The sequence below is a fragment of the Bombyx mori genome, chromosome 4, assembly GCF_030269925.1.
Source record: "Bombyx mori chromosome 4, ASM3026992v2".
Classification (NCBI taxonomy): Eukaryota; Metazoa; Arthropoda; class Insecta; order Lepidoptera; family Bombycidae; genus Bombyx; species Bombyx mori.
This window is the reverse complement of record NC_085110.1, coordinates 3,374,333-3,386,504: the sequence shown is the minus strand read 5'-3', so window position 1 is coordinate 3,386,504 and position 12,172 is coordinate 3,374,333. Positions and strand designations below refer to the sequence as shown.

Genomic DNA, 12,172 nt, shown 5'->3' with positions numbered 1-12,172 from the left:
GTCACTGTAAACAAAACACAAATAAACGATACATTTAATGGATTAAGAATTTCTACCTGTATTATGGGTATCGAAAACACCAAATCCTTCACTACAAAATATCTAATCAAAGAGATAGAGAAAGAAAAAAAGAGAGAGAGAGAGAGAGAATCAGAGACCATATTATATTATATGGAAACAGAAACATTAGAATTCACTAGGCAGATCTGCTAGCCTGGCATTGCTGACGGCCGATGCGTCGTACGCACGTTTACGAACAAAGACATAAAATACATGATCACTAGGTGATAAATCTGTTCTTTGACTAGCCCTGGTCAGGAGATAAGCTAATCTTTTACGTACAGGAGGGCGGAGACATTCGGCCGCCCAATTTGCGATACGAAGCTGAACTTTAAGGTTAAGATGATCCAACACTAGATGCTTTATAACAATAGGATAAATGGTTTCGAAGAGGACAAGCATACAAACATGGATATTTAATTATCGCTGTGCCACTGTTTTAACCGGAACGCTATCCGCGGGGCGGAAATATACTAGCGGGCTAGTACGCACAATACTCCCCTCCACCAGTCGAAGCTCGTTCAGCTGGTATGCGTATTATCGAGGTAATGACCCTGTACACAAACTACAAGGAAAACTCGGCCATAATCGAACACAGGAAGTTCCCCGTTAAAAAAAGCGTTGTTATTATTGTTCATCAGAGGATGTAGAGTTAGAGCGCGCGCCCCCGATGTGTTAAGTAGGGGATCACGCCATGGTCCTCTGTGCGCGCGACTAGAAAACCGCCTGGCTGCGTTCTGTGCCATACACAGGATCACCCTGTGAACTACCGTGGATGCCCCGAGCCCCAAAATAAATCGCCGCATCGCCCGCCAAAACCGCTTCCGAAATTCCAGACATCAGTCTCGGCACCCTCTTACTCACCCTGTCTAAGATACATATATATTAGGTATACGTCGAAATATGAATATAGTGGTAACTACCGTCTATTTTTGAAAAAACCAGACTTAAAAGTGTAACGTAAAATTATTTTTAATCATAAAAACATTTATTTATCAAGAAATATATTATTATAGTTTAATTATAAAAATTATCAAAATTGCCTTTGGACAAAATAATCCTTTGGATAAGGGCTCGTTAATGCAAGCGCCGGTGATGTCCCCCGTATACGTACCTACACAAAGTGATATCTTATCAGTTAGTGTTGATCGATTTTTGATTCCCTGTATGATATGTAGCATTGATTTAAAAGGAGAGGCCTTTTCAATGCGCTTCCTCGATATGTCATAGAGAATGACTTATAGTTAGACATTGTAAACGTCGTAAGTACCTACGCCATTACAAAAGAACGGCATTGTCGCGGAAAAAAACCGCGGTAGTTTCAAGACGATTGTTGAATATTGCCTTGTCTAGAATAAAAATTATAAAGAGGAAAGATTTGTTTGTTTGTTTGTTTCGAATAGGCTCCGAAACTACTGGACCGATTTGAAAAATTCTTTTTCCATTAGAAGCCGACATTGTCCCTGATGAACATAGGCTACATTTTTTATTTTTTTTTTAATTTTTTTTTTTGGTTTCATGTGTGTTTTAATGTTTCCGAAGCGAAGCGAGGGCGGGTCGCTAGTCTAGAATAAAAAAGAACATGCAGGGTACGCGCCGTGACTCCACTATGTAAAGGCGGCATGTAGACAACTACGTCAAAGCCCATTGAGTTTCTCGCCGGATCTTCTCAGTGAGTCGCGTATCCGATCCGGTGGTAGATTCTGCGAAACACTGCTCTTGCTAGGGCCAGTGTTAGCACCACTCCGGTTTGAGCCCCGTGAGCTCACCTACATGTTAGGGCGAAGCTGATATAGCCTCTGAAGGCTATCAGCAGAGGTAGGAAAAAAAGGTACGTCAATTCCAAGCATCGACCAGCGTTCTCGTTGAACATAACCCACATACACAACCTACTGAGTTTTTCGCCGGATATTCTCAGTAGGTCGCGATCACAATCCGGTAGTAGATTCAGTGAAGCACTGCTGTTTCTAGGTCAGATGTTAGCAGTCTCTCAGGCTCGGCCCCGTGAACTAATCTACGAGCCCAGAGAAGCTGGTATAGCTCCTCAATTGCTACCAGCGACTGGATAGGAAAATATAGAGTCTTCGTTCAGAGGATTCAAAACGAAACTCTTTGCTCTGTAGTTATGAGTTTTTTTTTTGAATGTGTTATTTGTATTTACCAGACTAATTACAATGAACTCAGTTCCGCCGAATACGGACAATGACGAACTGGCCCCTCAGCCAGCCCTGATGCCCTCATACAACTCTACTCATACTCTACTATCATTGTGCACTTTCGTAGACCTACGTGACGGAAGCTTTCAATAATAATATATCTTTTACAAATTGCAAGACATTTGTTTGTTTAAAAAAAATGCACGCAACACAATGACCCATGACAATACAAGTGGTTACAATTTAAAAACTACAATAATACAAGATATTTAACAAAAAAATAAAACGGACTTCAACGTAATAAGATGCCTTGTATTGTCAATGTAGTCGTCGGTTACATGTTCATTATTAAGGATAATTCAAAAACCACTGGCTATATCTATTTAGATTAATTTAAATGAGTCTACGTCATGTAGCGACAACTTCCAAAAAACTAAAAGAATCATCAAAATTCGTTCATACAGAAAAAAAGTTTCGGGGAAACACACATGAATTGAGATCAGCTTCGTTTTTTGTATTTCGGTTACGCTTACGCCTGAATAATATCGACGAGAAAATAGCCGACCTAACAAAATCTTTTTTTTTTTGTTATTAAACAAGCTAAACTAATATAATAATAAAGCTAAACTAAAAAAAACGGCCGTCTGGTGTAGTGGTAAGTGACATGGTCACTACACAAGGGGGTCGCGGGTTCGAATCCCGCCAAGGGAAGATATTTGTATGATAAATATAAATCTCTTTTCCAGGGTTATGGATGTATATTAAATATTATAATATATGTACGTGTATAATAAAAATCTTACATTTATTTCCGTTATCTGGTACCTGTAACACAAGTTCTTTACGAACTTATCACGGGACCAGTTAGCGTGGCGTGATTGTTATTAAAATATTTATTTATTTATTATTTATTATTTATAATAAAAATATATCGTAATGAAAATTATGAAACTTATTTGTAGTGATATATTATGACGTCATTAGATACCTTGGACGCGTATAACGAGAAACCTTTTATTAGTTAGAACATGCAGACGAAGCTCAGGGTCTATTTTATGTTCAGCAGTGAGTGAGCTCACGCAGTCTGGATGTCATCGATTACCTTGAAACGTAAAATTGAAGTCTATTTCATTAGTCAAAAGGTCCTAAATACGACGAAAAGAGAAAGACGTTACCTACACATATTATATATAAATTATACAATAAGTTTTAAAAGTCGATTGAAATTAAGTTACTCTTGATTGTGACTTATGACATTATTATTTTTTTAATATTATTACTATTACGTACCAAAGCTTTATACAATGTGCTTTATTGTTTGTGTTTTTGTCAACACCACAGATTTACTGTTATAAAAACATTGAGGTCGAACTAAACTAAATGTTTAACATAAAACAACTTCCCGCCTGTAGGTATTTTACCTAATATATTATACATTTCTCAGTAAACCACTATCAAGGTTCTACTAGAATTGATCACGGTCAATTGAGGTTACTACAAAAGATTCGACATTCGCGCGTTGAAACGTAGCAGTTATTAATGGATGACGCACTGAGGGGACTCCCTATATCTGCGGGGCGCGGGGGGATAATGTGCGCGCGCGCTTATAAAATGGCGCGCATTCTAAAAGCGCCATTCAATTGTATTCCCAGCAGCTGAGAAAACGCACGGCTTAAACACCAAAAAAGTATACTTTATTCGTATAACGTATCTCAATTTCAAGTTAAAAATCGTTGATAATTTAGTGTTTTGTAATTTGCTTACTACTTTTCCCTATACTAAAAATGAAGAAGTACAATATTGTCGGTAATAAGAAGAAAGTGACAATGGAGACGAACTCGACCCTTCTGAAAGTAGTCGGAAACAATTGCATCGTTTATGTTCGTACTAACTACGGCGACATCGAGGTGGTTGGCAACGATTGTCGGGTGGAGGTGACGGAGAACCACGGGGTCATCAACCTTGTGGGCGGGAACGGTTTTGTGAACATCAGCAAACGTTGGAAAGGCGACAACGTTCAACTCCTCGGGCCGAATTGTAGCCTGACCGTTGCGGGGAAGCTGAAGTCAGCCCCGTCGTACGAAGCCCAGCTGTCGCCATTCAGCAAGGACCTGGACGACGTCATTGAATCGATTTTCACATTCGTGATGCGGTGACCAGCGGTGAACTCAAATGGATTTTGCTTTTTTGTGTTAAACAGTGAGGCCTAGGCCGCACTACGGTTTTTTCCCGGGAGCGGTTAACCGCTGTAACCGCGAAACCGCTTAATACGCACACACTACAATTGTTAACCGTGAATTCGCCCGCGATTTTTACAGTTTGAAAATGAATAAATTTCAAAAGAGCAGTAGCAGTGTGGCTCTGGTACTAAGAAATAGATAAAAAGACAACAAAAATTTTACAAATGTTGGGTCTATCCACTATCTAGCCGTAGATTTGAGAAAGGTTTCTTTCATAAGAAATATCGAAATTTAAGAAAACCCCTAGAGAAATTTTTCAATTACTATCGGATGTCAGTAGCCAGTTTCATGGAAACAAAGTTTCGCAAATGTATTTGACATTTCAAAAAAACCGCCCGCGGTTACGCATAGTGCGTGCACGGGTACCTAGTTCTATGGATTACAAATTTTCTTGCGGTTTTTTTCCGCGACAATTTTGTAACATTTCGCGGTTTTAAAATCAGTCGCGGGAAAAAACCGCAAGTGCGGCCGCTTGTATTCGTTTTCGTGTTTCATAAGCTCACACGGTTATTAACCGCTGCGGTTTCACCGTAGTGCGGCCTAGGCCTTAAAGATACGTGGCACCTTCAGTTACTTTTGATTCCGTATCAGTGCTTTCGGTTGCGGCTCGAGGTCATGACGTAGAAGGGTCTGTTTAAATAAATGCGCTTTTTTTTTAAATTTGTCGTTTTTTTTTACTAATGTTTACCTTCTCGGGTTTTACGTAAATTGATCACGTCACAAAATAGATTCGTAACAACAAGCATTTTTAAGTTAAGATTTTCTTTTGTTTATTTTTGAGGTTTCTTTTTGATTACAACAGGTCATATAATTATTACTAGTGGTCCCGCATTAGAAGAAATTCGACTATAATTGAAATTGTAAGTTTGTACACTATTATGATTCTATTTTCAAAGACTGTCTCATAAATGACAAATTTTGCTAAGACGAATTAATAAAGACAAACAATATATTTTAATCTATTCTCAATTGGACCACAGACGTCAAGAACAAAAGTTTGACAATAAATAAATAGTATGCATGCGTGTGTGCGTCAAATACATGGTAGTGTGTGTAATGTATTTATTTATTGATTTAATGTATTTTTTAGGCATAATTAAAAAAAATATTAACATTCTGCACTCCTTCTCTATATTCTCTATAAGTGTGGCAAATTTCATACTCCTCTATCCGCGCAATTTTCGTAAAAAGGGATACAAAGTTTTTCATAAACGTATTAATATATAGATTGTAAAAAAATCATAGTCAGGGAGGGATCTAAGTGTCTATGTCTCCTGATTAATTATTTTGAGAAAGATAACAAAATCGAGAAAAAAAAATTGGTTAGTTAGTGTACTATATTTTATTATTACGTACTGAATAACTCTGTGCTGTGTGAAATAGATAATATTATTATCAGTATAGTATTAACGATAGCGTGATCGTAGGTCAACTATGTATTCTGAGAAGAATATTCATCTGAGCGATAAAAAAAAAACCTTTCATTATTTTTACGACTTGTGAAAACCGAAGAAAATACTGCGGAGTGACAAGCTTTTTTTTTTCAAATAAGATTCAATTCGATAAAATTGTATAGGTATGGTATGTGGGAACGCATACTATGAACAAAACGAAACCCGTAATACTTTTTAATTAAAATTACGGGCCTAACAGATAAGACGTGACGGTGTACGGTGCGATGATCTTGGTGTTCGAAACCAGGATCAACAAAAATACAAGGCAAGAGCGAATGATCTAAACAAATTTAAACTAAAACGTCCATCCGAACGGGTTCCACGATGAAGGAATGGTGAAATAAAAATGAAACCCCCAAAACGTCATTATAGGTTATGCTGGGAGCTCATATGGCTTCTGTCCCGCCTATTTCGGGCACAAAGCAGTCATTTCGTTCGCTTGAAGAGTGAGCTAGCTGTGACTACGATCTTGATTGAGACGGTTAATGACATTCACGTTGATATGCCAATAAACTTTACTCTTTAAGATCCACTTACGTCATCAGAAATATCTTTTCATCATTTTTAGTGGTGGTAGGACCTCTTGTGTGTCCGCGCGGGTAGGTAACACCACCCTGCCTATTTCTACCGTGAAGCAGTAATGCGTTTTGGTTTGAAGGGTGGGGCAGCCGCTGTAACTATACTTGAGACTTTAAAACTTATATCTGAAGGTGGGTGGCGCATTTACGCTGTAGATGTCTATGGGCTCCAGTAACCACTTAACACCAGGTGGGTTGTGAGCTCGTCCACCCATCTTAGAAATACAAAATAATAAAAGATATATGTATTTTACGTAATAATTCTGAAAAGAGTTTGTACAATTTAATATCCTTATTTTACATGTATTGATAAAAAAGAAAACTCTAAATATAGGTTGTTCTTTTTGATAAGAATGTTCCTCGAACCAAAATAATATGATGAATGTTTTTCTTTTGTCGTTTATGATGAAGCAATCGCAGACTTCTCGTTTGTTTGTGGTTTTATTTGATTAAATTTTCGAGGAATGCTAAATTTAAACATCAGACTAATACGAATATGCCCTTCATACCATAACCTAATTAGGATTTGAATAGTTTTTTTTTCGGAATTTGAAAGCGTTGAACACAGCCAATTATTTTAAAATTTGGACCCAACGTACATTGAACTTTTACTTTTTATAAGACTGGTTTGTAATATTATCACTCTATATAAAAGTCGTGTATTTATGTTTTTTTTTTATTGCTTATATAAGTGGACGAGCTCAGAGCCTACCTGGTGTTAAGTGGTTACCGGAGCCAATAGACATCTACAACGTAAATGCGCCACTCACCTTGAGTTATAAGTTCTAAGGTCTCGGTATAGTTACTACGGCTGCCGCACCCTTCAAACCGAAACGCATTAACCCGGCAGAAATAAGCAGGGCGGTGGTACCTACCCGTGCGGACTCACAAGAGGTCCTACCACCAGTAACCATAAAGACTCCGGAATCGTATAAGCCGATTTCGATAAATTTTTAAATGCATTTTCAGATTGGCCCAGCTTAGTAGCGATCTGATCAAAGTCAAATCAATGATCGCTCATGGTATTTGTACTTTAACCGACTAGAGTTTTATATTAGAAATGTCAGGGGAACGTGTAGCCCATGACAATCTGGTGACTTACTTACATTTTACACAATCTATTCCTTCGAAGAGGGTCACAATCTAGAACAGCTGATGGTGACAGGAAAGGTAGACGGCAAACGTCCCAGAGGACGCAGTCCCACGAGATGGTCAGACCAAATACGATCTTCTCTAAATATCAACTTCCACAATGCCATTCATGAAGCTAAGGATCGCAGCAGATGGAGGGAAATCGTACGGGAGAAACTGATGCAGCGGGGGAGTCGCGACCCTCAGTAATGAGGTGATTGTATTATTTGGAACGAGTTAATAATATCCTGTTACTATAATACAATACTATAATACAATACACGATATTATTATACTATACTAGCCGTACTCGGCCGCTTCACTGGGCATTTAAAATTAACATTATTATTAGGGAGTCCAACATTCATATGAATATTAGCTTATCCATTAAGTACTTGTATTTTCTACATGGATACAAAGTTTCAAGTCAATCTGATGCATAGTTATAACGGAACATCTGTAATAACCACTGTAGATTTATATATTAGTATAGATAAATATGCTATTTCTGTTTGTTTTAAAAATTAGAACAGCCGATGTATAGTACCATGAAAATTGAACTCTACTGTACAATATTTATAGACTCCATTAAACATTAATCATAACAAACACAAGCTGTATTCGTTTACTACATTATAAATCTTAAATAACCAAAGTAATAAATAACCAAAGATCTTTTCTGCCACGTACCATCCGGCTTTGGAATGAACTCCCCTCCACGGTGTTTTCCGAGCGCTATGACATGTCCTTCTTCAAACGAGGCTTGCGGAGAGTACTTAATGGTAGGCAGCGGCTTGGCTCTGCCCCTGGCATTGCTGACGTCCGTGAGCGACGGTGACCACTTACCATCAGGTGGGCCGTATGCTCGTCTGCCTACAATGGCAATAAAAAAAAAGTTTAAGGAACGATTCGAATCATCTTTGTATGTAACACAAACAAGACGAGCTATTTTTTACCTCAAAAACATAAAAAAGGAAGGAAAAACAATAATACAACGATTAGGCAATTGAACCGATGACGTCGGAGCTTTGAGAATTAATATGTTTTCAAGTTATTCCCCGCCATTGCTTTTGAAGGCTTTTTTTCATGTATTTTTTATTGCTTAGATGTATGGACGAGCTCACAGCCCACTTGGTGTTAAGTAGTTACTGGAGCCCATAGACATCTACAACGTAAATGCGCCACCCAGCTTGAGATATAAGTTCTAAGATCTCAAGTATAGTTACAACGGCTGCCCCGCCCTTCAAACCGAAACGCATTACTGCTTCACGGCAGTAATAGGCAGGGTGGTGGTACCTATCCGCGCGGACTCACAAGAGGTCCTACCACCAGTAATTACGCAAATTATAATTTTCCGGGTTTGATTTTTATTACACGATGTTATTCCTTCACCGTGGAAGTCAATCGTGAACATTTGTTGAATACGTATTTCATTAGAAAAAATGGTACCCGCCTGAGATTCGAACACCGGTGCATCGCTCAGCACGAATGCACCGGACGTCTTACCGCTTAGGCCACGACGACTTCAAAGTGAAATTTAAAGTTTTAAGAAAGAAATTTATTAAGAAATTTAATTAAGAAATTAAAAAAGAATTTAAAGTGAAATTTTGAAAAAAATATCAGAACAGAAAAACTTTATTTTAAATGGAGTAAACTTGATTAGAGTTCAATTAAAAACATCGAACTGTTGATTAATAATACCAAATAAAACGCACCTTTAATTACAAGGATAAATATTGCATAGTAAGCGAAATGTGGCTTAAATAAAATAGTCTTTCACCTCTCGTCATATAATTCAAAACGCTGGTATAGCATTAGCCCACAGAGTTTCTCGCCGGATCTTCTCAGTGGGTCGCGTTTCCGATCCGGTGGTAGATTCTGCGAAGTACTTCTCTTGCTAGGGCCAGTGTTAGCAACACTCCAGGTTAAAGCCCCATGAGCTCACCTACACGTCAAGGAGAAGCTGAAATACCCTCTCAAAGCTATCCATCCGCATAGGTAGGAAAAATTAAATAATAGTTTAAAAAAACTAACAAAATACGCTTTTATAGAAAACCCAACTAAAAAATAGAAAATAAATTTTAATAAATTTGAATTAAAAATAGTATTAGAACAAATAATTTTATTGTTTTCAATTATTTTTTTCATATTTTTTAAATATTGAATTGTCATTGGTCCTTAATAAGTATACCAAATTTCGGGTTAATCCGACGTTTTGATGGGTCAAAATCATGTTCAAAGATTCCGTTACATACTAACATACATACGTCTGAAGCTAATGAAAGCGTATTAAAAAAAAGGTAGAGCATCTTGCGAGCCCGCACGCGTCTATCTACACCATCTAAAGTATGAACTACATATTATTATTAAAAACCATATATTCACATCATTCATAAACTTCTGCTACACAACACAGGAGCAAGAGCTCACGTGACAGGTAGCAATTTGAACGTTCTAGTTAACACATTTACGGTAATTACATGTAATTTTTTCTGTAGGCCCTTCATCATATTGAACTAGGGTGACAATGGTTCTAAGCTTTTTTTCCATCAGCCGGTATTGAGATGTGAAATTGGTTTGTTAAAAGCGATACTTCAAATGATTTCGTTTTGTCATTAGGACATTAAAATTTATTTCTGGGCTATCTTTAGTATAAACCATAAATTACTATTTTAAAAAGATATCAGAGCCCTAGTCCATGTTGTGAATTTTAGGAAAGCCATGTATTGAAAAGTTTACTAAATAAAAAATAATTGTTACGGTAATTATCACAATATTAATATATCGACGAATAAAAATCTTTGACCAAGAAAACTGCACATTATTCTAATTATTATATAATGAAATAGAAATACTATAAAATAGTAATAATGCAAGATTTAATTGTAAAAAGTAGTTTTTAATATTATATTTTATTGTTGTTATTTTACAATTCAAAGTCTATAGATTGTCAACCGAGTCAGCTCAAAACGCTTAGTACTTACTCAATATGAGAATCAGGCGATGAGATTAGTTAGAAGACAAGTTACATAAGTACACCATCAGATGGGAGTCATGTTTGTATCAAATATGTAAATAAATAAATAATGGATATTTTAATTATTTGTTGAATTATGAATGAATGAAAGGTAAATTATATAAAATCATAATATCTTGCACTCCAATAAAATTCACATGTCAAATAATGACAAAGTATACGCGCTGCTTTTAACTGTATGTAATAACTCATTTTCACTATGCTTAGCGAATAAATGATTTCTTTTTTTCTTTCTTTCTTAGTATTCCTACGTTTGTTTAAGCTTGACCGAAAACTTTTACTTCCTTCGTGACGCTCACAATGGCTTTTTACAAATACTCATTGCGGTTTAGAGATTTTGTGTAAACAGATATGATGATTATCTTTAACCGCACTGCAGCAATTTCAGTTGACATTCTTGAGTTCGTTTGACTCATTCTTATGTATACTTCGTTTCCGTTGCGACGAACGAATATTTCCGGTCGCAATGACATTTCAATTGTAGAAATAGCAGGATTTTACGTCGCTACTGACTCATCCAGATCCTTAAGTAAACATATCCCAATCTATTCACTTACTGAGGTTTAAACCGTCAGCCGAAATCGTTATTAATCTTTGTCATTAATGTTACATTGAATCATCATCATTATCACCATCAGCCTTTATCTGCCCACTGCTGGACATAGGCCTTCCCTAATGCCTTCCACATAATGCGGTCCTCCGCCTTCCGCATCCAACGACTTCCCGCCGTGCGCACTAAGTCGTCAGTCCACCTGGTTGGAGGCCCCACGCTCCTTGTCCCCATCCGTGGCCTCCATTCGAGGACTTTCCTCCCCCACCTGGCGTCGCTGGCTCGACAGATGTGACCGGCCCATTGCCACTTCAGCCTGCTAGCTTTGAGAGCTATGTCGTCGACTTTGAATCGCGACCCACAAAAACTGTATGGTATTTTAATGTAATAAATACTCTAATAATTTCTGGTAGGAATTTCGGGTGTGAAATCAAATCAATCAAAATCTTTTGCCACGTACAAAAAAAATTATCTATACTAATATTATAAAGCTGAAGAGTTTGTTTGTTTGAGCGCGCTAATCTCAGGAACTACTGATCCGATTTGAAAAAATATTTGAGGAAGGCTATAAAGCTATAACATGGTAAGACCAATACAAGTGGAGCAGCAATAAAGAATGTTTCAAAATAGGGGTTTAAATAGCTCCATTCTATAATTCATTAACATTCTATACTTAATTAAAAAATATTTTCACTCTCTACGTAAATGAAGTGGGGGGGGGGGTAAAATTTAGCATTATGCCAAAGTAATTATTCCACGCGGACGTAGTCGCGGGCAGAAGCTAGTAATGAAATAAAACAATTCTGATTATTGTGGACGGAACTGACGGTACATTAAAGCTCAGCAGTTCATTTAACCCTGTGAACATCTTTTACCTATAATAATATCAATCGGTTAGATTTATCCTCATGATTTTTATTATTTTACTTCAAACTTTAACCTACAATAAACTCTACCTACACGTAT

The 12,172-nt window shown here is 37.1% G+C and overlaps 1 protein-coding gene across 1 annotated transcript; it reads left to right on the top strand.

Moving 5' to 3' along the window:
* Window positions 1-3,798: 3,798 nt before the first annotated feature.
* LOC101738751 (uncharacterized) lies at window positions 3,799-5,116 on the top strand. The gene is made up of 2 exons (XM_062668079.1): window positions 3,799-4,415; window positions 5,001-5,116. The coding sequence occupies exon 1, from the start codon at window positions 4,001-4,003 to the stop codon at window positions 4,370-4,372; it is 372 nt and encodes a 123-aa protein (XP_062524063.1). The 5' UTR covers window positions 3,799-4,000; the 3' UTR covers window positions 4,373-4,415; window positions 5,001-5,116.
* The last annotated feature ends 7,056 nt before the right edge of the window (window positions 5,117-12,172 follow it).

Coding starts and splice junctions, on each gene's coding strand:
- LOC101738751 (XM_062668079.1), top strand. CDS start 4,001: ATGAAGAAGTACAATATTGTCGGTAATAAGAAGAAAGTGACAATGGAG.